Source organism: Martes martes (assembly GCF_963455335.1).
Source record: "Martes martes genome assembly, chromosome: 13".
Classification (NCBI taxonomy): domain Eukaryota; kingdom Metazoa; phylum Chordata; class Mammalia; order Carnivora; family Mustelidae; genus Martes; species Martes martes.
Genome location: NC_137901.1, coordinates 85,922,067 through 85,946,522, shown reverse-complemented (window position 1 = coordinate 85,946,522; position 24,456 = coordinate 85,922,067). Strand labels below are relative to the sequence as shown.

The 24,456-nt window shown below is 58.0% G+C and overlaps 1 protein-coding gene across 1 annotated transcript; it reads right to left on the bottom strand.

Annotated features, from left to right (window-relative positions):
- Positions 1 to 601: 601 nt before the first annotated feature.
- On the bottom strand, positions 602 to 23,578 carry SETD1B (SET domain containing 1B, histone lysine methyltransferase). Its single transcript, XM_080821406.1, has 16 exons — positions 23,391 to 23,578; positions 23,052 to 23,150; positions 22,100 to 22,370; positions 19,895 to 20,007; positions 17,812 to 19,050; positions 13,392 to 14,219; positions 12,772 to 13,033; positions 12,336 to 12,691; positions 12,146 to 12,248; positions 11,082 to 11,582; positions 8,542 to 9,814; positions 7,566 to 7,725; positions 5,597 to 5,728; positions 5,377 to 5,496; positions 5,162 to 5,299; positions 602 to 3,247 (listed from the first exon to the last, which is right to left on the bottom strand). Exons 1-16 carry the CDS (start codon positions 23,562 to 23,564, stop codon positions 3,074 to 3,076), a joined length of 5,943 nt encoding a protein of 1,980 aa, XP_080677532.1. The 5' UTR covers positions 23,565 to 23,578; the 3' UTR covers positions 602 to 3,073.
- Positions 23,579 to 24,456: the final 878 nt, after the last annotated feature.

Below are 24,456 nucleotides of genomic sequence, written 5' to 3'. Positions count from 1 at the left end.
TTTTTTTTTTTTTTTTTTCAGTCAAGCTGCTTATGGCTGGAGTTTGGCATCTGTCCTTCTCAGGGGTAGGTGGACAACATCTAAAAAGGCTCCAGGCACCCCATGGCTACCCCGCCACAGGATTAGGAAGAGTTGAGACCTGCGGGGCACAGAGGCCAGAGCCTCAAACACCACGAACACTAGATTCACTTAATGCTTCTCGGCTTATGACTGTTTTATCATTCCCTTTCCCCTCAAATGCAAACCAGAGGGCTGTCTCAAAAGTAGTGACCATCTTTGAGATACTACCTTTCCAATTGGATATTTGAGCTTGTTTCCGAATTACAAGCCTTTAGCAGTGTTAGATACCTAAGATTTTAAGCAAAGTTGTAGAAGCAAAACTTAAAAGCAAAAAAACCTTGAAAGGGTCTAACTAGGCCTAGTTCACAGAATCCACCTAACAGGCTCGGAGTTTAAGAACCACCGGTCTGAGCGGACCACACCACACCTAGCTCCTTCTACCCACTGAGCCTCGCCAGGACACCCTCCCTGTGAGCAGGGTGTGCCCCATCAGAAAGAGAGGAGGAGGAGAGGGAGAGGAGAGCAAGAGAGACGGCGTATCTGTAAGAAAAGTCAGTATATTTATGGTTTGCTTTATAAAAGTTACTATAATACAATGGTACATAGTATTGAATTCACAAAAATATGAACAAATATTTACAGCAAGACACACCCACAACGGAAACACTTCTCTTCAAAACAAGTTACATACGGATGACAGAGTCTATATGCACAAACATCCCTAAAACTTATGGGTTCTCTTCTTTGCAGGAGGAGAGAGGCAGGGAGGGAGGGACAAGAAAAATTTAAGAAACAAAAGTAGAAACCCCCAACTTTTCAAAAGTAAAGATTTGTTCAATGAGAACGAAGGCATTGAAAGAAAAACGAGCCATGTTTCTGGATATGGCAAACCATTTTGGGGGTGGGGAGGGGGTTCCCAGGGACAGGGAGGGTGCAGCCCCTCACCAGTTGGGCATGGTGAGGCCAGGGCGAGGCATGAGGCTGGCCCCCAACCCTGGTTTCCTCACATCCCTCTCCACTTCTTCTCGGGGGAGAGGGGTGAGCACGAAGGCAGCCCCTTGGGGGCTGCACGAGTAACTTAAATCAACCATCTCTACAGACTACACATTTCCTCATGTGAAAAATAAATATTTCCTCAGTTGCACAATTAGGCAGAAAACTGCAAACGGAAGAGAAGGTCGCCGCTGTGCCCAGGTCCCTCCTCTGTGTCTTAATGCCACCGATTCCATCGACCTTGAAACCTTGAAACTGGTGGGCACAATCTCAAACAGGGAGGGCATGGGGTAAAGAAATTAAAAAAAAAAAAATAAAAAACCACAACAAAACCACCAACGACAAAAAAAAAAGAGAGAGAAAAATAACAATTCTTTGTACAGAATTTACATGATAACAAGCTTGACACAAGCTGAAGATACCAGAGGCTCCGGGCCTGCGTCCCGCAGGGTTGGGGGGGGCGGCCCCGCTGGGAGCTCTCCCGTCTGGGTGAAGATGACTCCTGGTCACAACAGTCACTTTCCAGAAATTATTTACATGCCTGCTCTGCTTTCTGGGATGCAAGGGACTTGCCTTGTGTGTGTGTGTGTGTGTGTGTGTGTGTGTGTGTGTGTGTGATTTTTGGAAATACAAAGAAATGAGCAAAAAAGTCTTCCACATGTTTCTACAAGAAACAATGTTCCCGAGAAAAAGTCCTTTATGGCAGCCTATATACAGAAGTTGGTTCTGAACTTCAAAAACCTATTTCTTCCCTTCGTTTTGATTTTATACACGCACAGGAAAAAAAAAAAAAATCTATGGAAATAAACCCTGAAGAGGATGATGGGAAGGGGGTAAAAAAGGTTAAGGGGAAAAAAAAAAAACCAAACCTGTCAGACTTAGATGAGTTTTAAAATCTTCTCCAAGATTTTCCTCTCTCTGGGAGAATAATCTTCTCACTCCAAAAATAAATATGCTCTTGCCTTCTTGGGATGAGGGGGCTGCTGGCTGGGTGAGTTGGGGTGTGGGATAGGGGCAAGTGGGTGAAGCTTATAAATGAAAAAAAAATGCCACGTGCATATGGTCAGAGACCCGTAGTGGCAGGACTGGGGGACCCGCCTGCCCTGGGAGGCCCTCCTGCCCAGGTGAAGGTGAGGGCAGGAGAGTAGACAGGACCCTTCCCAGTGCCCCCACGCCCCCACACTGGGGCCTCCGGGAGGCTCCCTCATTGCTGGCATTCGAATGAGAAAGTAAACATTGAACCCAAGATTTTGGGGGTGGCAGGGCGTGGGGTGGCAGGAGAGCCCAGAGGGGAAATCCCTGCCTGGGACCAGCTTGGCTCCACCAGGGTCTGCTAGGGGAAATGGCGCCCCCAGGCTGCTGGGGAAGGAACAGAAGGCAGGGGTCTTCTCCTCACTGAGTCATCACCAGCAGAGAGGGGGCCTTGCGTAGTGTTCTGAGGTCAGAGCCATGTGGCCCGACCCCCCTCCTCTCTGCAGCACCTGGCCCAGCGCCCTGGCCCGGGGGGGGGGGGGGTTCCGGAACGTGGGCCGACACACCGTCACACCAAGGCCTCTGCAGCCCCCGCCGGGGGTCCCCGCTCTCTGATTCTGCGTTCACATTTCAACGGTTAAAACGTCTTTCCTTACGACAAGGAAGAGTAAAGAGAAGACAAAACAACATAGCAGCATTCATGGGAAGAGGCTGGTGGGGAAGACGGAAAAAGAGAAGGACAGAGACAGAGAGACGGAGAGTGAGAGACACAGACAGAGAGAACTTTACGCTGGAGTTCAACAAAAATCCTGAAGGGAGCATTTTAAAAAACCAAAGAGACGTGGGCCGAGAGACAGAGAAGCCCTTTCCCGCTGAGGGGCTGGAGCTGCGCTGGGTCCTGGGGGTAGTGTTGGGGGCGCCAGGCCCTGACATGGCTGCTGGGTAGGGGAGAGCACCTGAAATGGGGGTGGGAGGTGGGGCTGGGCCCCAGGGCCCTGGGGTCCACGCTTGGGAGCCCTAGGGCGGCACGGGCAGCCGTCCGCGGGGCCTAGTTGAGGGTCCCCCGGCAGTTCTCGGAGCCACACAGGCAGGGGATCTTGACGTCCTCAATTGGGAACTTGTAGTCGTAGGTGATCTCCTCGTTGACGTTGATGTGCTGCTTCGAGTAGATGACAATCTTCTTCTGTGACTCCACCGTGATCACCTTGGCATAGCAGTTGGGCTGTGGGCAAGGCAGGAGGGGACGGTGAGCTAATGACTCACCCGGTACCCCAACCAGGCCCTCCGCCATGAGGCCCCCCAAAACCCGACGGAGCTCCCTGTAAGGCCTGACAAAGGTGCCACACGACCTCCATGCCCACTGGCCACCTGCTCGAGCCTCGGCTGCCCTATCTGGGTGACAAGGGGAGCCCCTGCCTCTGATACTAAACAGGAATGATAATGATGGTAGTAATAATAATAAATGTTCCCCAGGGCATCAATTTCCATTTATACTACAGGTGACTCCTAAAATTCTGTTCCTAGCCCAGGCCTCACTTCTGGGCTCTAGAGGTGGGGTCAGCAAACACTGGCCCCTCACTACCCGTTTGAGCAAACAAAGTTTCACTGGCACACAGCCATCCCCATTCATTTACATACTGTCTGTAGCTGCTTTTGTTACAATGACAGTTAAGTAGTTGCTAAGAGATCCTCTGGGCCACAAAGCCAAAAATATTTACTATCGGGCCCTTTAAAGAAAAGGTTTGCTCGACCCTGCTCCAGACCCAGAAATCCAAGTACCTGCTTTTGGTATCTGCCTTTGGCAGCTCCAGGAGACATTTTTTGACTCTGTAAACTCAAACCTAAAACTCACAGCAGTAGCCACACTAGGCCCTCAGGCCCCTGGACACGCACCTCCCGCATCTTCCTCCACACACGCTGGATCTGCCACGTCCTGTGGGTTCTTCCTCCAAAGGACCTACTGATTTTGTCTACTGCTCTCTACCTCCACTGCCACAGCCCCAGCCAGGCTCCTCTCATCACTCAGTTGGACTTCTGCATTTCCCATTGCCTCTCCAACCTCGGAAAAAAATCTACTCCTGACCCAGCAGCCAGGGAAATCTTTCCCAGGGAACAGCAGATCCTGTCATCCCATGGCTTGAAACCTTCCAGTAGCCTGCCTGGCTTCTAGAGAAGCTTCTCAGTTCCGCCAGCAAGGCTCAGTGATCTGGCCACCCCAACCCTGCCAACGTCCTCTCTTACCCACCCTCTCGCCCCCCACTGCATCCCAGGTACCAGCCTCCCTGTCTCTCAAGCAGGTGTTCTCCCCTCCTGGGCCTCCCTGAGCAAAACGCCTGCCCCACTCACCGCCACCTGGGTGAGTCCCTCCAACCCTTAGATCCCAAAGGAGAGGCAAGCAAAAGTCCCTACTGGCCCAGGTGATGAGCCAGTGACGGCTGGGAGAGCTGCCCGTGTCACACACGCAGAGGCCATGCACTCAGGAGCACTGAGCTCTCCCAACAAGCTACAAGGAGGGGCGATTCCCATCCAGATCAGGAAACTGAGGCCCTGAGACATGACATCACCAGCCTACGGTCACTTGCTGAGTAGCGACGTCGTGACTTCAGAGTTTGGTATCTTTGCTCTGGAACTCGCCCGCCCGTCTGGAGCTCCCCATGCTTATCTTCAGCATGAGAACCACCCCTGTTACCAGCAGCCGTTGCGCCCCCCGGGCCAGCGCCGTCCGGCACCATCACCACTAGCCACGTGTGACTATTTAAGCTTAAGTGAAACCAAAGTAAACGATGAGCTCAGCTCCTCAGCAGCACGGGCCCCGTGTCCAACCCACCCGCAGCTCGTGCCCCGCCGGGGGACAGCGCGGACGCAGAGCATTTCTGCCCCCGCCCCAGAACCAAAGTTCTCTGAGGGCGGAGCCCAGGGGCGAGGAGGAACGCCGTCCTGCGAGCCGAGCTGACCGCTTCTTCGGCAGCTTGGCTCTCGTTACGCCCGTTTTACAGAAGAGAAAACTAGAGAGACTCCGCGGACGAGACCTCACGCCCCGCCCCCATCACCCCGTGACCGGAACTTGGGAGGGAGGCCACGCCCATCCTGTGCCAGAAGCTTCCGGGGGCAGCCGCCGCCCGCGCCGGGCACTCACGTTGCAGCTGTGGTTGATGAAGCGTGCAAAGTTGCCGCACTTGGTGGCATCGATGATGGTGTCGTGGTCCACCCGGAACATGTAGCTGCTGCCAATGCCCTCGTCCTCGTAACGCTTTTCCCGCATGTCCGCGATCACCTGGCGGGGAGAAGGCCTCAGGTTGAGTTGGGCCGCCCCGCCCCCACCCCATACCCTCCCCGCCGGGCAGTGCCTACCTGGCGGATGTTCTGGCCCACGTACTCAATCACCATCTCGTCGGCCGCGATGGGCTCCATGGCAAACAGGCCCCAGTCGTGAATGTGGCTCTTGCAGAACTTGAGCTTCTTCTTCCGGAACTGGGGGAGAGAAGGAGCTGAGAGGTGAAAGCTCTGGTCTCAAGAGTCCCGCGCCCCCCCATCCCCCTCCCCCGGCTACCCTAGGTGGGGCCGGCCTCACCTTGAGCTGGTTGAACTTGAGCAGGTCACTGTCACAGCTGCCAGTGAAAGAGGACAGCAGACGACGCTGCTCGGATCGCCGCTCCGAGCCCGCCCGAGTGGAGGCGTGAGGCTGCGCCGGGATGCTCATGCCCTGCGGAGGACAGGGGCCACGGGTCAGGGGCGTGGCTGTCCTGCGGTGGCCTGGGGGCGGGGGAGCTGGCCCACTCATGGTGCTACAAGGTACCGTGTCCCTATCACATTCTTGGCGACTCCATCCTAAGCTCTGGGTCCCTGTCTTCCCAACTTCCCAGCCCTTGCTCTGGGCCTGTCTGCGCCTGTCCCATCCCTACTTGTCACCTCTCCTCTTTGCTGGTCCTTCCTGCTGGAATCTGAACGTGTTCAACGTCCTCCAGGCAAAGCAAATAATACAACTTTCCCTTCACACTTGTTGTCTTTCCCGTCTCAGCCAGAAGTTACCTCTACTTTCAGGAGGGAGGATGGTGCGTGTCTATCCACCCCACCCCTCTTGCTTTCACCACGGGGCCTCTGACTTTTCCAAGCATTTGAGATCACAGCTCCTTCCTCAACATCCTTGCCTCCCTCCCTCTCCCTTGGTCGCCCTTGTCCTCTGCCCTCCTCCCCACAAATGCCCTCTCCCTGAATAAGCTCATCCTTGCTGTGACCTTCCCTTAACATTTCCATCCTGATGACCAGACAGCTGTCCTCCTCCCAGGCTCTCTTCTGTGCCAAAAATCTAACTGCCTAACAGACCTCATTACCTGGATGTTCCACAAACCCCAAAACTCAAGCTTCCCACCTCAGTGCTTGGCACCCCGCTTCCTAGTTCCCCAAGCCAGGCCCAGTGACGTCCCAGCTGGTTCCTTTGTCCCCTGTGGCCAGTCTGGCCCCCAGGTGCGTCCTTTCGGCTTCCTAGTATTCTTTCAAACACACCCCCTTTTTTCTCATGGCCAACGCCGTCGAATGTGCCCACATGTCTGGACTGGGAACTGCCACAACTGTGCCACAGTCTCCCCTCAGGACCCCTGCAATCAACTCTCCACAGCAGCCAGAGGGAGTTATCAAAATCATGGGCTGAGCCACATCGCCCTCACCCTCCGTCAGGAAGCCCCCATGCAGCTCGCTGTCACACACAGAATACATAACCTCGTCACCACCACCTCCAGGGGCCTTGATGACCTGCTCTGTCTCTGGCCTCAACTCATCTTTCCTTCCCTTTCTCACACCACCTGAGATCCTCTCTACCTCAGGGCCTTTGCTCATGCTGTTCACGCTGTGCTGACTTCCAGACTTAGTGAGTCCCTCTCCTGTTCCAACTTTTTTTTTTTGAGGCTCCCCACCCAACATAAGGTTTGAACTCACCACCCCAAGATAAAACTCACATGTTCTACTGACTGAGCCAGCCAGGTACCCTTCCTGTTTTAACTTTTTACTGAAGCCTTCTTCTACTTCTCTGTGGTCTTTCCCAGTTATCCACATGGCTCATTTCTTTACTCTATTCAGACCTGGCTCAACTGTCTCCTTCTCTGACTCACCACACCTAGCCTCCTCTCCTGTTTACCCCACTTGAAATTCTGCTTATTTGTTCACATATTTCCTACCTCCCTTCTAAAAGGTAAGTTCTGCAAGGAAAATGATTTTATTTCATTCACTGAACCCAGTGAATGAACCCAGAACAGCGCCTGGGGCACAGCAGGCACTCAATAGACATTTGCTGAATTTAAAAAGGAAAGAATGAACCTTCTGGAAATGCAACTCCACTCGGCTCACATCCCTGATGAAAACCTCGGAGGCTCCCCCTTCCCATCCTCGCCGCGCTTTTCCAACCCGAGCGCCCAGGTGAGTAACACCCTCTGTGCCAGCCCCTCTGACTCCACAAGCCCCCCCACATTCCCTGGCACCCCGTCCTGGAATCTCCACCCACCACAGCCCAAGAGGCTCCAGTGTGGCCAGGCGCCTGATGGCAGTACCTGGGTGTCTGTCGGGGGCTCATCGGTGCTGGCGCGGCTGCTGTTGAGGTATCTGAGCTTGTCCTTCTTGTCGATGGTATAGAAGCCCTCGCTGCGGGCACAGCCCGTCACGTGCTCACGGATGCCATCGTCCCGTTTCTTTTTCTTAGCTGAAGAGAGGCTGGTGGGTGGGTGTGGGTTAAGGGCCACAGGGACATTCTTGAAGAGCCCCTCCCAGTCCTTCCGGAGGCCAGTCCCACAGCCCAGCCTGCCTACCCTGGGGCTGATCTCCAGGAGGCTCCACCCCCCACAGCTAACCCACAGCTAAGCCACTGCCCTGAGGCTGCCCGCAGGCTAACCCTGCTTATGGTCTGACCTCTGTCGGGTCTGGGTACCAGGTGCACGGCCCTGGGTGTGGGTCTTAACAATGCCTCTCTGAATGAGTACATATGCTTAGGCGCCTAGCAGACTTCCTGAAGTGGAGGTACTCAGTAAATTAGTTTGATACAGTGGGGACAACGACCACTCCCAACTTGATAGTGCTTAACCAACAATCCAGGTAGCATCGTGGTCCAGAGCCCAGAGTCTGGAAGCAGAGTTGCCTGGATTCAACTCTCAGCTCTGCTACTTCATAGCTGTGGGGCTTCGGGCAGGTCAGTCAACCTGAGCCTCAGTGTCTATATAGATAAGATGGGAGTAATGGCCCACACCTCCCTGGGCTGTTGGGAAGATTAAATGAGGTGACAGGGCAGCTAGGAGTGGGCCCTCAGTCTCCGCAACTGTGATATTGTACATTCACGTTGCTACCTTGGGCCCCGAGACCTGCACAGGGTGAGACGGGCCTGGCACGGAAGGTGTGTTTCAGAGTGCCAGTGATGACTCCGTACAGAGCCCGCATCTTGCCGGCCCAGACACGGCTAGTAGGTGATGGGCATTTGTGCTGGTGCCTGTGTGGGTGTCCTGGGAGACAGGGCCCAGGGAGGTGGGCGAGGACCACACCCCGTAGGCTAGGATATAGGGATGGTAAACCCAGAGGGTGTCATTGAGCCAGTCCATGCCGTTGTCCTGCTGCAGCAGCCGCTCATAGGTGACACACAGGAAGCGGATGTCCTCCTCATCGATGCCACCATTCCAGATGTCATACAGGATGGTCATCTCCTCAAACTCCGACCGCGGCCGGAAGAGGGGTTGTGGTGGCGAGAGCTCGGGCGAGACTGGGGCCACCAGGTCCTCGTGGCGCTTCTTAGGCGGCCGGCGCCAGGGCCCCCGAACCTTGGCCAGGTCCATAAACTCCTCGGTGACTTCATCGCGCCCACGAGAGCCTGGAGGGATGGCCTCTGAGGGCCACTGGTTCTCTAGCTCCTTAAAGGGCAGCTTGGACTCAACAGGGGGTGGTGGTGGGGGTGGAGGAGGCTGGGGGGGCAGGGGGGGTGGGGGGGCTGGGATCCCCGCGTTCCGGAAGTCCAGGGTCACGGCCCGGGGGTCATGGGTGCTAGGAAAGACAGGGGTCTGTGGCTGGCCTGGCAGGAGCAAGAGGTCCCTGCCGAGGGTGGCGCCTCCTGGGGCCCGGACCAAGGGCCCATCCAAGGAGAGCACAGCCGGCGGGGATCGCCGGGGCCTGCCCGGCTTCCTCTTGATCGGGGGTGGGCAGGGGGCCAGCGGCGCGGGCAACAGAGGTGGCAGCTGGGCTGGGGCCCGTGTCTGGGCCCGCAGGACGGGGACAGGCAATGCCAGGGGCAGGGGCAAGGACAAAGGCAGGGGGAGAGGCAGGCCCGTCTCCAGGAGCACCGGGGAGGCCAGGGGGCCAGACCGCTCATCGCGCCGGCCGGCTGGGAGGGGACAGACAGGCAGGAGCAGGGGCCCGCCAGGCTCGGGGAAGGTGGGTGTGAAGCTGAAGTCCCGACCAGGTGTCCTGGGGAGGCCCCCACTGCTCAAGCTCGGGGACTGGGAAGGGTAGGAGAAGGGGCTGCCAGGCACCTGCGGGGAGCTCAGCGACAGGCCGCTGCTGCCCCCTGAAAGTGGGGGCTCCCCGCTCGGCGTGGCCGGCACTGTCTCTGTACTCTGTGACTTGGCCAGGCTGCCACAGAGGCCCGGAGTACGCGGGGGCTGCTCCTCTGCAGAGGGCTCCAGAGGGACAGGTGGGTGCGAGGGGGGTTCTGGGGTCTCAGGCTCTGGTGGTGGGCTAGGCGGCCGGGGCGGTCGTGGGGGTGGTAATGGCGGCTGCAGGGGTAAGGAGAGCAGCGCAGGGGGCTCCACTTCCAGGTTCTCCTCTGCAAAGAGGTGGGCAAAAACCAGACCATTAGTATTCGATTCAAACATCTCTTGGTGCCCTATTCATGCTGCCACACTATGTGCTTAATACCTGACCTCATAGCCCTCTGAGACCCCTCCAGTTCTGTGAGTATGGGGACTGTCCCCGTATAGCTAAACTACTCAAGGCTTCTCAATATTCAGCCCACTGTCAGGCACACGGTAGGTGCCTGATAAATGACGGTGGAATAAATGAAAGACATAAGAGGACATGGTTGCTAGCCTTTGACATTATGTCCTTAGAATGGTGTCCTTGTGAACAGGAAATGTCCTGTGGACCAAGAAAATGGACTCTGCTATTGAGTAAAATTCAAGTCCCTTTTCTGCAGGACTTATCAGAGCCTTTCTCCTAGCATTTATCTCCACTGTCATATAAAACATTTTTCTAGCTTATCTGCTGTCATTTATCACCCTGCCCTAGAATGTAAGCTCCATGAAGGCAGATACTTTTGTCTGTTTGGCCCAGTGTATTGACGATGCCTAAAATAGTACTGGAGACACAAAATAGGCTAAATAAGTACCTACGACAATATTAAAGACCCGTGGTTCTGTAGCCAAATTATACAGAATTACAGAAAATACAACAGGTTTTTTTTCCCTAAAGGACTTATTAGAGGTACGAACTAATCACACATGACTATGTAAGTTTAAACTAATTAAACTTAAATAAAATTACAAATTCAGTTCCATTTGCTACATTTCAAGTGCTCTTAGCAACACTGTGTCTAATGGCTATGGTACCGGACAGGGCAGAGAGGGGACATTTCTATCACTGCAGAAAGGTCCACTGGGCAGTATGTTAGAGCGCTGAGTATGCTCTGTGCAGCTCCATAAAAATGGTGGTGGGGGCAGTGTCCACAGCCTCCCCCACCTGCCTGTCACTGAAATGACCATGCACGTCTGTCCCCCACCCCCTTCCTCCCCACCTTCCTGGGAGCATCCCATAGGACTCACGGGCCAAGGCCCAAACCATGGGGAATTACTCGCACCGAGGACTATCCGGAGTTCTGGCTGGGTGCCAGGCTCTACACTGGCACATTATGTCCCCTCCCTCTCTCGTTCCATCTGACCTCATGGGAGAGACACAATCCACTGACCCCGTGTTACAGACGAGGAAACCGGAGCTCGGGAAGGTTCAGGGATTTACCCAAAGAAGCCTGGGCTCATTCTGTGGGTGAGGCCATCCCGCCTCCCTCCCCACCATCCCACAGGCGGCGCAGGTGTTACCTGGGGTGCGCTCCGGGGACGGCGGGGGCCGGGCCTCCGCCTCTCCCCCTGCGGGGGGCTCTGGAGACAGCAGCCTGGCCGCTTCCTGCTTCAGGCCCGGCTCCTGGGGGGGCTCCTTGCTGCTAGCCAGTGCCTCGACGCACACAGGCAAGGGGGGCTCTTCCGGCACGGGGGTCCGCTCCCTGGGGGGTTCCTCCTCAGCCTCGACGTCCACCTCCTCCTCCATGACCGAGGACTCCGTCACAGGGGCCCCCGTGGCTACGTCCTCCTCAAAGTCCTCGTCGGGAGCCGCCGGAGCCATACTTTCATCCACTGCTGCCTCTTCCTCCTCTCCCTCCTCCTCCTCCTCCTCCTCTTCCTCCTCTTCCCTCGCCGCCAGCTCTTCTTCATCCTCCGAGGACGATGACGAGGACTCGGAGCTTGATTCGAACTCAGAAGACTCAGAACTCTCGCTGGAGGACCCAGCTCCAGCCTTGGAGGTGGCGATGCTCACGGTCTCCTCTGGGACAGGGGACACAGGCAGGAGCCCTTTAGCATCTGCGGCGCTCCAGGGACGCTCCCCCGCAGCCCCCGCACGCGTGGCCCCCAGGCTGCACGGGGCCCTCAGGTGGCCGGGGGACATGTGTGCGTGTGTGTGCTCACGTGTGGTAACTGGTCACCATCTTAAAAACTGAGGTGGATCCACAGAACATAAAACTAACCGTTTTAAGGAGAATAATTCAGTGGTGTTTAGTACATCCGCAGTGTTGTACAACCACCTCTAGTTCCAAGACATCCTCATGAGCTCAAGAAGCAAGCCAGCGCCTTTAGCGTGATATCAGGCCTCCAGCCTCCCAGCGTCAGACCCAAGCAACCACTAGTTTCCTTTCTGTCTCCAGGGACTGACCTATCCTGGACCCGTCAATGTACACGGAACTGTCCCTTACATCACGCGTGGGCACGTCACTGAGCTTACATGCTGAAGGCCAGAAATCCTGCCCCAAAAGTATAGCTGAGAGCTGCCCAGGCTGTGTCCTGCAGGGGGACCCTGGGCCAGGCCAGGCGCCTCGGCCCATGCCGCTCACCTCCGTCCGAGTCCCCTTCCTCCTTCTCACTCGCCTCCGAGAGGGCTATGTCCTCATCGTCATTCTCAGACTCATCCTGGTCCTCACTGTCGTCGTTGTCATCCTGGGAGAGACGGATGGGAAGCCAGGGTGAGCCAAAGGGGCGCCTTCATCGGGCACAGCACCCCAGGCCTCCCCAACCCAAACGTACCTTATCTGACATAGATGAGGTAGAGGAAGAGGAGACCTGGCTCCGGGGGCCTTCCTCCTCCTCGTCCTCCTCGTCCTCCTCGTCCTCCTCCTCCTCTCCCTCTTCTTCTTCCTCAGTGCTTTCCCGCTCCTCCTTGTCGGAGGCTGAGGACGACGGTGAGGTCGTGGAGGAGCCCGAGGATGAGGACGCCGACGACGAAGAGGACACCGACAGGGACTCCTTCTCGTCCTCCTCCCCACCGCTGTCCAGCTCCAGCGGCCGGGCTGGCCGTCGCCGCACACCGACACCCTTGGGGTCCCGCTTAGTGAGCTCGCAGGGAGCGTCGGCCATGTCCCGGTCCCGCTCCCGCTCTGACTCTGAGGGGAGAGAGGGGTGTCTGAGCCGGGCTGGGGACACGCTGGGGGACAGCCGAGCACCCGGTAAGGGGTGCATATACCTTCATCTTCCTCATCCACAGAGGTTGAAGGTCGCAGGCGCTTCTGGTCACCAGAAGAGGCTGTGTCTGGCGGCTCCTTTCTCTTGACCTTGAAGGACGGGAGGCGGATGGCCCCACGCAGCCCGATGCCCAGGCCAAGGCCCTCGTAGCCCAGGCCCTCGCCCTTGCCCCACGACTCCAGCAGACATGAGGCGATGCGGTCCTTGGGCTTTGGCCTGTCCTCGTCCTTGTGCTCACCTGACTTCACTGGGGTCAGTGAGGCCTGGGGGTGCCAGAGAGGAGGAGACTGTCACCATGGTTACGGGCGGCCCTCTCTCAGCAGCCTGCCTTCCCTCAAAAGTGACAGCCACATCGTAACTGCTGCTTCCTTCCCACAAAACTGGCTGCGCTTTGTGCCCACGGCTCAACACACAGGCAGCGCTCCACGCTGCCTCCCTGAACCCCGACGTCCCCACCCACAGAGCGGGTGCACACCCGTGTCACGGACACACACGCTTCACGGAGTCACACGCACACTGTCCTACTTAGGAGTTAGAGGGAGCGCTGTTTCCAGTAACACAGCTTGGGAGAGGAGTGGGGGCCGGCTGGCCGCCCCGGGGCACTCCACAGCTGCTGCCTACCTTGGCCATCCGCTCCTTCTTGTCCCACCACTCGTCAAAGGCCCGGAAAGCCACCACCTCCACCATCTTGCGGTTCAGGTCACGCTTCATGATGGCCTTGAGCTCTTTCAGTACCACGAGCAGGACGCCATCGACCGTGGCCTTGTGTGGGTCTTCCTGGCGTGGCACGTAGCCTGGTGGCGGCACTGACGGGTCAAACTTCGGGAGGGGAGGCCAGGGCTGCCCACGGCCCGGCCCACTGTTGCCCAGGGAGAACGGGCCACGGTAGGGCGGCAGGTTGACAAACTGTAGCCCCGCTGAGGCCGCCGCCGCCGCCGCAGCCATGAAGGGTGGGTAGGGACAAGCGCCCTGGCCGGTCATCAGCCGGCTCAGCATCTGCGTTTGCATCTGGAAGGACATGGGCATGCCACCCCACTGGCCACCCAGCACGTGGCTCATATCCACCTGCATCACCGGAAAGAGCCCGGGAGGGAAGGGCGGCAGCGGCGGCAGGATGGGTGGGGGTGGGACACCGGGTGGGGGTGCTGGCAGGGGTGGTGGGGGCACTGTCACAGCTGGGTGGGCCGGGGGCGGTGGGGGTGGGGGCGGTGGCAGAGGTGGGGGCATGGGGAAGCCTGGCTGTGGTGGGGGCGGTGGCGGTGGTGGGGGCAGTGGTGGGAAGCCGGGGGGTGGGGGCAGCGGCAGGGTGGGAGCCAGCACAGAGGGGGCCGCCACAGCCGCTGCCCCTGGGGTCACCACCATGGGTTTGGGGCAGTCGGCGCTGGTGATGGGGGCTGAGGGCATCTCATCATCCGAGATCTCCATGTCCTCGCCCGAGGACTGCTGGCCCTGCAGGGAGAGCCAGTAAAGAGAGTGCTGAGGTTAAGCCTGGGAGACCAAGCTGGCTCACAGAGCCCTTCCAAACACCAGAAAGTCAGAGAACCCCCCCCTCAAGACTGAGGAGCACTGCGGATCCTGTAGTTCAGATCCTGGTCTCCTCCCTTCTGGACCATGTAGGCTCAGTGAGTCTCTTAACCTTGCTAAACCCCAGTTTCCCTGTTTGCATAATGAGCATCTCAGTACCTGCCTCACAGTTCATGAGGATTCATTCATTCATTCATTCATTCAACAAACACTTGCTTGGCACCCACTGTGGGCCAGGCACTGTTCTAGGTGCTGGGAACACAGTGGTGAACAAGACGGATAAAATTTTTGCTCTCATGGAGCTAAGCTTCTAGAGGGAAGAGGCAAAGGATGAGCAGAACGAAGATGGGAAATACACAGCCTACCATGGAGAGGAAGGAAGCTGGGGAGGGAGACAGGGGGTGGCGAGAGAAGCACATTCCGTGAGCTTGAGAGATTCTATTTCCATCTGTACTCAGAGAAGGTAATACTAAGGTGCTACACTGCTTCCATTTCCACCCATCTTCCTAACGACTTGATATGTGGACTGAGTCAGGTAGTCCTCAGAACGACTCTACAAGGTGGATCTGTTATCTCCTTTTTTTACCAAGGAAACTGGAACACAGAAAGCTTAAGTAACTTGCCCAAGGCCACAGAGCCAATAAAGAGATGGCACCAGGATTCAAACCAGTAAGTGGCTCCCCTGCCTCCTCTCCCAGTCAGCCTGCCGTCCTCATTGCGACAGGGCCAGCTGTCCAAGGTGACATTTGAGCTAAAGGTTTGGCAGTTTTAAGGCTGTATAAACAGGAGGTATGTCTTTTCCCTTCCTTAGTTACTCTTGGTATCTGGTCCTGAGACCGCACGCTGAGCGCGGGCCAGTGTGGGGCTGAGTGCTGTGGGTACAGTGTTTCATTTTTCATCCGCGCTCTAGCCTTGTAAGGTGGGGGGTCGACTCCAGTCCCCCTGACAGGTGAGAAAACGGCCACTGGCCAAGGAGGCACAGCCAGTCAGAAAGAAGGCTGGGACTCAAGCTCAGGATGGATCCCCATGGAATCTAGCAACATGGTACCAGGTGAAGAGGGGAGGAGCCGAGGACGACCCCAGCTCTGAAATGGGCACGGGCCCCTTTACACTGGGACACAGGACTGGAAACTGGAAGGGGGCACTTGGGTGTACATGGCAGAGGTAGAGTGAAAAGGCAGAGCAGAGGTGGGAGAAAGAGTCAGGCTCTAATGTCAGGACAGGAGGTGAGAAGGTGGCTCAGGTCTTGACCTAGATGAACTTGGCTGAGGAGACAGAGCGTTTGTAGGTTGGAGGGACGGAGAGTGCATCTGAAGCCTGAGGAGGCGGGGTGTGTGGAGGCTCTAAGTTCGGGTTCAGATCTTTAGGACAGTGAGTGCTCAAAGGGAAATTGGGGGAGCACCGCAGGGAGGAGGAATACCAAACTTTCAGCACCTGTAGGAAGCTCTGGATTTTGCTAGACCCCCTCTACACACACACACACACACACACACACACACACACACACACAGTCTCTCTCTCTCTCTCTCTCTCCCCCTCTCTCCCCCTCCCTCTCAGGGTCCATCAAGCACATGCTGGACGAGACACAGACAGGCTCAGCGTGAGTCTCAGGGACGGAGCCGGGGAGGGAGATCAGTCCCGGACAGCGCCCAGCTTCGGGAGCGCAGCACACACAGGGTTAACCCGGCACCGCGGCCAGCCAATCACAAGGAGACCCGGAGCCTGCGCTCCAGCCCTCGGCCCTGCCTCTCCCTCCGCCCCTCCGGCGCCCGGGGGTGGGGGTGAGAACCAGCGGGAACTAGCCTACAGCTGAAGTGCTCAGCACCAGGCCGCCGCCGTGCCTGGAGCTCTCCTTGGGGCACCTCACTTAAGCCGAAGACAGTGGGAGGCAGGTACTTTCACCGTCCCATTTCACAGACCATGAAACTGAGACTCAGAGAGGGAAAGTGCCTTACCAAGGTCACATAACCAGTAAGTGACAGAGCTGGGTCTCCAGGCTCAAGAACTGGAGCCTGAACTTTTAACCACCAGCCTCTGTGAAGAAAGGGAATGCCCCTTAGTGGTGCCCCCTGCTCTCTCCCTGGAGTCTTCTGCATGAGCTGGGACAGCCTCCCAGTTCAGTCTGGAGGAACGCAGGTGCCGCTCTCCAGACTGCCAGCAGGGGGCTCCCGAGGGCCAGCCTGGATGTTATCAGTACTGTGGTCTTCCCAGGGCTAACGTCCTGGGGCATCCCGACCCCACCTCTCTTGGGCCTCAGTCTCCCCTTTCCTACAGTGACAAGATGGGAGAGCCCCGTCCCGCTGGCTGCCCTGGGCTTCCCAGTCCTGGGCCAGCCAGTCAGCATGGTAAACTTCCCCTTACCCCAGGTAGCAGAGGGAAGAAAAGACGGCAGGGCTATCAGCCCCTCACCTCGGCACACCTGTCAACTCCCCCTGCTCAGACCCCTTGGCACCAGAAACCACTTCCCTAGAACCGTCTCGAGGGTGTCTGGAGCACCAGCCACCGGCAGTCCCCTCCTGGGCAGACCAAGTTCCTCTCTGTTCCTCCCTGAGGCAGCCAAACATGCCTAATCAAAGGGCCTGGGAAGGGGGGAACCCTCCTTCCTGCCACCCACAGGGGCAGAGAGCTCTGTCTAAATCCCTGGCTGCTCAAAGCCACTGGGCGCACATGTTCCAACCCAGGTCTCTGGGAGTACAGGGACAGGTGCCTGGATCAGAAATGGGGAGGAGCAGAGCCAAGGGAAGATGACCTAATCCTTCCCTCCAAGGGACTGTAGCACAGCAGTGCGCCCACCCCACCTCGGAGGCTGGAGATTTGGGTAATAAGACCCCCGATGAGGTTCTATGGGTGATGAGCAGTGGAGAATGATGCTTTGCCTGTTTCTGGCTGTGGCCCTCCCCCTGGGCTAACCCTTAACTCCTTCACTCCTGGAGACAGAGAGAGAGGGCTAAGGGAAATTTCAATGCCCTCCCTGCCCACCATGGCTTTCCATTTCTTCAGAGGGCTCTAGGTTCTAGGATACAATGCTCCAGAGCTCCCACCTGGCCTAGCCTAAGAATGCTCTGGCTAATCCCTTTCCCAAATAAGCCTGAGTGTCAGGATCAGCCCTGATCATACCCAAGCCACCCAACAGAGGAGGGGATCCAGAACCATTACCACAGTCCATACTATCTGGGGCCTCAGTAAACTCCCACCCGAGAAGCTCAAGTCAGAATGGATCCCTAGAAAATGTCTTAGCTTCCCATACCTACTAGGAGAGCAACAGAACTAGGTCATGTTTCCCTTCTCTCTATGGCTGCTGGGCTGCTCAGAGCCAACCAGCTGCTCAGTCACAGTCCCTGGTGCTTTTTGCATTCTCTTTTTATTCTCTGTATTTGACCTGTTATTTTCGCTGCCCTAACCCTGATGCTTCTGTGTTTTAGCTCATTGTCCTAAGGGGAGAATGTTTCAGAGGAGGAAAGAGGGAGACACAAGAGAGACAAAACCAATCCAAGACAGAGGTGGACAGACATGGTACCTCATCCATCTTCTCTGAGGTTGGGGTCCTGTCTCCAGCCAGGTCCAAGGCTACCTCAGCTGTCTGGCCCAGAAGACCAGAAGGGTCCGGGGGGCCTGGCTCCGGAGGGGGCCGGGGCCCCAAGCCCAGGTCGAGCTCATCATCCTCATCTGAGTCAGGCAGTGGCGTGGGGCTGATATCCTCCAGGCCGGTGCTGGAGGGGCGTGAGGAGGGTGGTGTGGGGCCTCGAAAGCCTGGCTGGGAGTTGGTGCCAAAGGGGGCCAGTGGGGAAAGCTGGGAGGAGGAGGAGGAGATCGGGCTGCCCTCCATCTGCAGCTCGGTGTCCGAGTCCTGCTCCCGAAGGAAAGGCAGCTTGGTGCGCTGCTCCTTCAGCAGCATCTCTATGCGTGAGTCCAAGCTGTCATGGGGCTTCTCCAGCCCCGCAGGGGATGACTCCAGCGTAGGCGTGCCTGGACTGTCACAGGGCTCAGGACTCCAGCCAAAGGTCGGCCGGCCACCCAACTCCATGCTGTTGGCATCAGGAGGTGGTGGGCCAGGCGGGGTGCCTGGCTTCTCCTTGGTCAGGGGCTCAGCGGGTGGCAGGGGTGGGGGCACAGGTGCTCTCCGGAATTCCCCGCTGTCACGGGCCCCAAAGGTGGTCGTGGTGGCGGGCTCCTCGGGGGGTGGGGGGAAAGGGGGCACGGGGGTCTGATACGGAGAGAAAGTCGACTTGAACGTGACTCCAGGAGTGGGGGTTGCTTGGGCAGGTGGTGGAGTGTGGGCGAACGTGGCCGAATCCTGTGACTGGGCCTTGAACGGAGGGCCACTGTTGCCCCCACTGCTGCTGACTGCCCCAAACGGGAGGTCCACGGAGCCCCTGAAGGCAGCCGGGGCCCCTGCCACCGCAGTGACGGCACAAGAGTTGTGGACGTAATGATGCTCGTGGCGGCGGTTGTAGGCATCTGTGAACTTGCTTTCGTGGCGCCGGGCCTTGAAGGTCACTGTGGGGTCCTGGCTGAAGAGGTAGGAGGGTGTGGGCTGGCGGCTGGAGTAGCTGGAGTCCTGTGAGAAGGGGGTGCCCAGACGCGGTGTGAGCGGTGTGCCCTGTCCGTAGGAGTTGGGCGTGTCCAGGCGGCAGCTGGAGTATGCAGTGTCCTGGGAGAAGGGGGTCCCGCCACTATTGGGGGTGACAGAGGATGAGCCAGAGCCACAGCCCGCAGACAGGCTACCATCCTTGAGGCGCTTCAGAGCATCTGACAGCTGAGGAGAGGGAAAGAGAGGGAGAGCGGCATGTGAGATCCAGGGTGGGTGGGGGGGCGTCGTGCAATGGGGGGGGTGCCGTTCTCCCTTCTCACTCTGGGGATCTCAGAGCCAAACTGGTCACTCCAGAACTTCGGCCTGGTAAAAGGAGGCGGCAGGGCGGGGGGTGGGGGGGCGGGGAAGGGAGCAGGAGACTGAAGAGGGGTTTCTGGATGGTCCTATCTTTAATCTTAGGATATCCAGTTATCCTCAAGGAACCCTGAGGATTTTTTATCATCTCTAAAGCAGAGAAAAGAGAAGATCTTGACATCTTGGTTTGAACTGGGGTTTCCTTCCTGTCTCAGATTGTCAGAAATCAAAGACCTTCCAGCAGGAAGAACTACGGTTTGGGGAGGGAGGGGGTGGCCAAGGGCCCTGTTCCCTCTGGCCCCCCAATGTCCGAAGAGTTAAATAGCATGACATGGTTAAAATGCCTACTGAACACCCCAGCAAGTCAGCAAAGACCCTTCGTTCTGGAAAAGCTCCTCCTGAGGGCAGCTGAGCTGTTGCCGGGGAAGGGCTGGACTGAGAGCCCGTCCGAGGGCCGTCCAGGTGGAAGGCAGCGGCAGAGCAGTGACAGGGCTGTCAGACACAACACTGCACCGACACAAAGCAAGCCCCGGGAAGCCTCGGTCTGCGGGAGCCCCAGTCCCCGACAAGGCGAGGCTCCTTTCTCTCCGAGGCTCTGGAGTCCAGCGCTGGAGATGGTGACGTGGGGGCGGGGGCACGCCAGAAGCTGGTGATGAGTGTGAGTGTGAGTGTGAGCGTGATGGGGGGCGGGGTGTGCCGATGGTGATGTACCCACCTGCAGGGTCTCGTTCACGAGCGGAGAGACAGCGTCCAGCTCGCCCACTGGGAGGGTCTGGGGTGTGTATCGGCCTGTGACCAACAGTTCGTAGAACCGCATGCGGGTTTCCCCTGTGAGAAGGGCGAGGGAGAGAGGACTGAGGGAGGCTCCAGGTTGGGGCAGACCCCACAGGTTGGCTTCCTTGTGGCTCCCTTGTGCCTGAGACCCCAAGCCTGGGAAGCTGTGTGACCCTGACTGGGTAACCCCCTCTCTTTGCACCTGACTCAGAAGTCCCATCGGTTCAACGAAGCTGCTAAACTGTATGGTTTTTTTTTTTTTTTTTTTGGACAAGATTCAGAACTTAATTCTCTGTGGGACTGGGACTGCCCCCACAACAGAAACGCCACCCCCAACACAAAGCCCTTTCCTGTCACTTGGGCCAGGGCACCCAAACAAAGGGTTAGGTCTTCCCACTTAAAAGCCAGAGGCTACAGTAAGCGGAGAGACCCAGGGACACAGAGGCAACAGTTTGTTGCTAACTTTATCAGGGGCCAGGTGACAAGCAGTTTGTAAAACACACTCCAGCTCCCCATTACTGTGAACTCCACAGGCTTCCTCCTCTGACCAGGCTCCCCGGGCTCCCCAGCTCAGCGTGGGACTCAGTCCCAGAGCCCTGTCTGGTAACCCTCCCCCCACAGCAGAGAGAGGCCTCTATAGACCAGGGGCCCCAGATTATTGATATTTATAGAGCCCTCTGAGGCAGCTGCTTACATATGCAAAGGAGACACATTCCTTGAGCTACACTTTACACTTTACTGGTCTCTTTCTCGAAATACAAAGTTAGCTGGTAGTTTCTGAGGGCCTCCCACTTCCCCCCCCCCACCTTTGCAGAAGTGGAATTTTGGTGAGAGCTGGCTGCTCCTTAAAATGGGCATGTGACAGGGGAGAGGGGTCCATAGTCAATTCTCAGGGAGACATCAGGAAGCAGCCCCCCAAGGGATGAGTAGATTTGGAAGGGTCGGAATGCCTCTGACAGAGACTGAGAAACTAGAGGGAGGGACAGGGGTGCTGTGTCGTGGCCAGGAACCTGGGCTCATGCCCTGAGGAAACTCAGATCCAGGTACAGGCTTGGCAAGACTTGTGGGATAACTGTGCCCACCCAATTCCAGCGTCCCTCTACAACCTCTAGCAAGGGCTTAGAGACCCAGTCAACACGTATTCATTATTAAAAGCAAAAAAGAAGGGTTTGGATTTTCCTGTTTGGGTCTGGTGTGCCCTGGTTGCCTTGAAACCCTGTGCTCACAGAACTCCTGGAAACTGCAGGCCAAAGCCCTCCCAGGCAGAATCTCCCAGGAGACCCCAGGAAGCCCTGGACCCAAGGAGGCCTGCCCACTCACAGGGCAGGCTGCTCCTCAGGGCACCCAGCACCTCCTTCTATATTGGTGGAAACTTCCCTAAAGAGGCCGCAGGCGAACTGTGGGGGATGCCCAAAGCCCCTCTCTGCAGCATCCAGCTTCTCCTCCCAAGAACCTAAGGGAGGAAGGGTGGCTTCTCCAGCTGCACTCTCCCAGCAGCCAGCTCGGAGAGAGCACACAGCTGGATCCCGGTGCATGGGAGGCGCTGCTGTCTCTTTAAGAGAGAGGAGGGAAGGCACAGTGTCAACCCTTGAGCACCCAGAGCAGCTCCATCGGAACATTATCAATGAAACCACACTCTGGGCCCAGACTGGCTTCCACTTCCAGAGGGAAGGGGTAGCATGGGGGCGGTGGGGAGGACCCTGGATCCTCGGAGGGCTCTCTTTTTAGTTGAAGGACCTACCCTTTCTGTATTTAAAGGCATTCTGGCGGCTCTCCCTCAGCCCCTCACAAATAAACAAACCCCGCCTCCTCCCCTAACACAGATGGCAACACTGGGGACTGCCTAAACCCAGGCCACCAGGGCTCCAAGAGGGGCCCGCAGGGGTGTCAGTTGTGGGGAAGCCTCTGGGTGGTCCCCAGGGGTACATGCAGTAGCCAAGGACAGCACATTTGGTAAATTATAGCTTGTCTCCTAGCAACAGACAACACATTTAGCTCCACGTGACTCTACCCTCAGGAGGGGGGCAAAAAAAAAAAGAAATAGGGTTGGGGGGTCCCCAACGCTACGAGAGAGGCTCAGGGAGGGAAAGGAGTCCTAGTGACAGAACAGCCTACTGCAAAGGGGAGGCAGGACCTAAGCACTCACCTTTAGTGTCCAGCTCCACGTGGATGATATTCCCCATGACCGAAGTGCTGTGAAGGTGCTGAACGGCCTCCTTGGCTCCCCTGACCGTGGCAAAGACCACCTTGGCGATGCCCAAGTGCTTCTTGGTCTTGGGGTTGTACAAAATCTCCACCTCCTCCACCTCCCCATACTTCTTACACATGTCCCTCAGGAAGTTTTCTCGGATGTTATCATTCAGCTTGGCAAATGTCACCTGCTTTGGAGGCACCGGGCCCACGTAGAACTCATCGATCTGGCAGGGAGGAGGGGGAAGGGAGTTTGGAGAACATTGAAACCAAAGGGAAACACAACATTCCCCACTTGCATCCCCGTTTAAAGCAATGAAAATTTAAAAAAAAATACATATACATATATATGTATGTTTTGGGGGTTTGTTTGGTTTTTTTTTTTTTTTTTTTTTGGAAAAAAATGCACGCGGGCGGGCCCGGGAAGCGGAGGATTAAATCGTTTGGAACGTGGAAGTCCTTTGGGTTCGAAAGGAAAGGGGAAAAAGAAACAGTTTCTCTTTCCCCACCCCCCATTCCGGCCTCCTCTCCCTGCTGCCGGGTCAGGGGCGAACCCTTGGTCTAGGAAGTTGGCCCCCTTAAGCCGTAAGGCTGAGAAGGGGGGCGGGTCCCGGGGCAGAGCAGCCGGCTGGCAGGAGCCAGGTGGGGACCCGGAGCCCCCAGGTGGGCCGGCAGGACACTGTATCAGATCCTTGATTACAGTTTCACTGAGTGTTACTCTGTTTACAGCAGCCCGGAGGGGACACCCCTCTCGCTGCCATCTCCCCCTCCCCGCCAAAACTTCCCCAGCCGTGGACGGCGGGAACTCAGAATCTGGCTGGGCTCGGTCAGGACTGGCGTTATTTTCGAACTCGGGGAGCGGGGAGGGGGCAGGGAAGAGACCGTGGGGTCGGGGGGAGGGGTCCTACCTTGAATTTGGGCACCGACAGCTCCAGCTCCTTGTTTTTGGTCCAGATCCCAACCACCCGGGGATCTTCGACAATTTCCACCGGGCGGTTGCTGGACATCTGTGGGGAGGAATTGGTGAGGGGGGGGGGCGGAATGGGAAGGCTGGTCCCACTCCCCAGGGGCAGGGGCAGACCCCCTCTTCTCCAGGCACTTGTCAAACTCCAGGACTGGGGACCCGGCTGACAGTTGGCCCAGTGGTCGGAAGGGGGGTAGCCTGGGCCGCTCGGACCCTTTTCCCCCTCGCCCCGGGCTCGGCTGGGGGTGGGTGGGGGCGGCGGGGAGGCGCGCCGGCTACTCACCGCCAGGCTGAAATGCTGCCCATCGTAGCGGTACAGTTTATGATGCCCCTTTTTCAGAGCCGGGTCAATCATCAACTTGTAACTTCTCCAATGGTGGTTCCTCCTCTCGCCCGAAGGGCCGGGCTGCGGCGGGGGCTGCTGGTGGTGGTGGTGGGGGGGGTGACTGTTCTCCATGCCGTTAACCCAACCTGAAAACGAGCAAGTTGTTGTCGTCTCCGCCGCGGCGGCGGCGGCGGCCGCTTCTACACACACGCGAAAGAATCAAATCGTCCAGCCCCCACCCCCTCCCACCTTACCAGCGCGCCCCAAAAGGAGCTGTCTCGCTGGCTCCCCCCAAAATAAGAATAGAGCGAGAGAATAACCCTTCCGGGAGAATTAGGCGCCCGCCCGCTCGGCCACCGTCTCGGGGCGGCAGCGAGGGGCTCCCGGGGGCCCCCGGTGCGTGCTGGCGGGGCCCGGGGCGCCGGGAGGACGCGGGCTCCGGCCCATGGTGTCCGTCCGGCCGCCTGGCCGCCCGGCGTGGCGCTCGCTCGCTCGCTCGCTCGGCCCGGCTCCCGCGCCGGGCTCGCGGCAGGCCTGGCGCCGCCCGCCCGCCCGCTCGGCCGGAGCCGGGGCCGTGGCCGGGGGCTCGGGGCCGCCCGGCTGCCGACCGCGGCCTCTCTCTCCCCGAGCCGCGCTTACATCCCCGCCGGGCGCCGGCCTCCCTGCGCCGCCAGCCAGTACATGGTGTCCCCCGCGGGAGCCGAGGCCGGGGCGGCCGGACCGGGGGCCGGGAGTGGGGGGCGCCGCCGCCGCGGCTGCCGGGCCCGGAGCTGCTGCCGCCGCTGCTGCTGCTGCTGCTGCTGCTGCCCGGGAGGCGGCTGGCGGCGGAGGCTCGGCTCCCAGTAGCCGCACATCCCACAATACACCGCTAAGGAGCCCGACCCGAGCGCTCACCCTCCTCCTCTTCCTCCTCCTCCTCCTCTTCCTCCTCCCCTCTCCTTCCTCGCCGCTTCCCCAGGCACTCTCCCGGCGGCGGCAGCTGCGCCGCCAAAGCCCCGGGCCCCAGCGGCCCCCCACCCCTCAC

Coding starts and splice junctions, on each gene's coding strand:
- SETD1B (XM_080821406.1), bottom strand. CDS start 23,564: ATGGAGAACAGTCACCCCCCCCACCACCACCACCAGCAGCCCCCGCCG. Junction 12,249..12,335: donor CCTCATCTATGTCAGATAAG/GTACGTTTGGGT, acceptor CGTCTCTCCCAG/GATGACAACGACGACAGTGA. Junction 11,583..12,145: donor GGAAGGGGACTCGGACGGAG/GTGAGCGGCATG, acceptor CCCCTGTCCCAG/AGGAGACCGTGAGCATCGCC.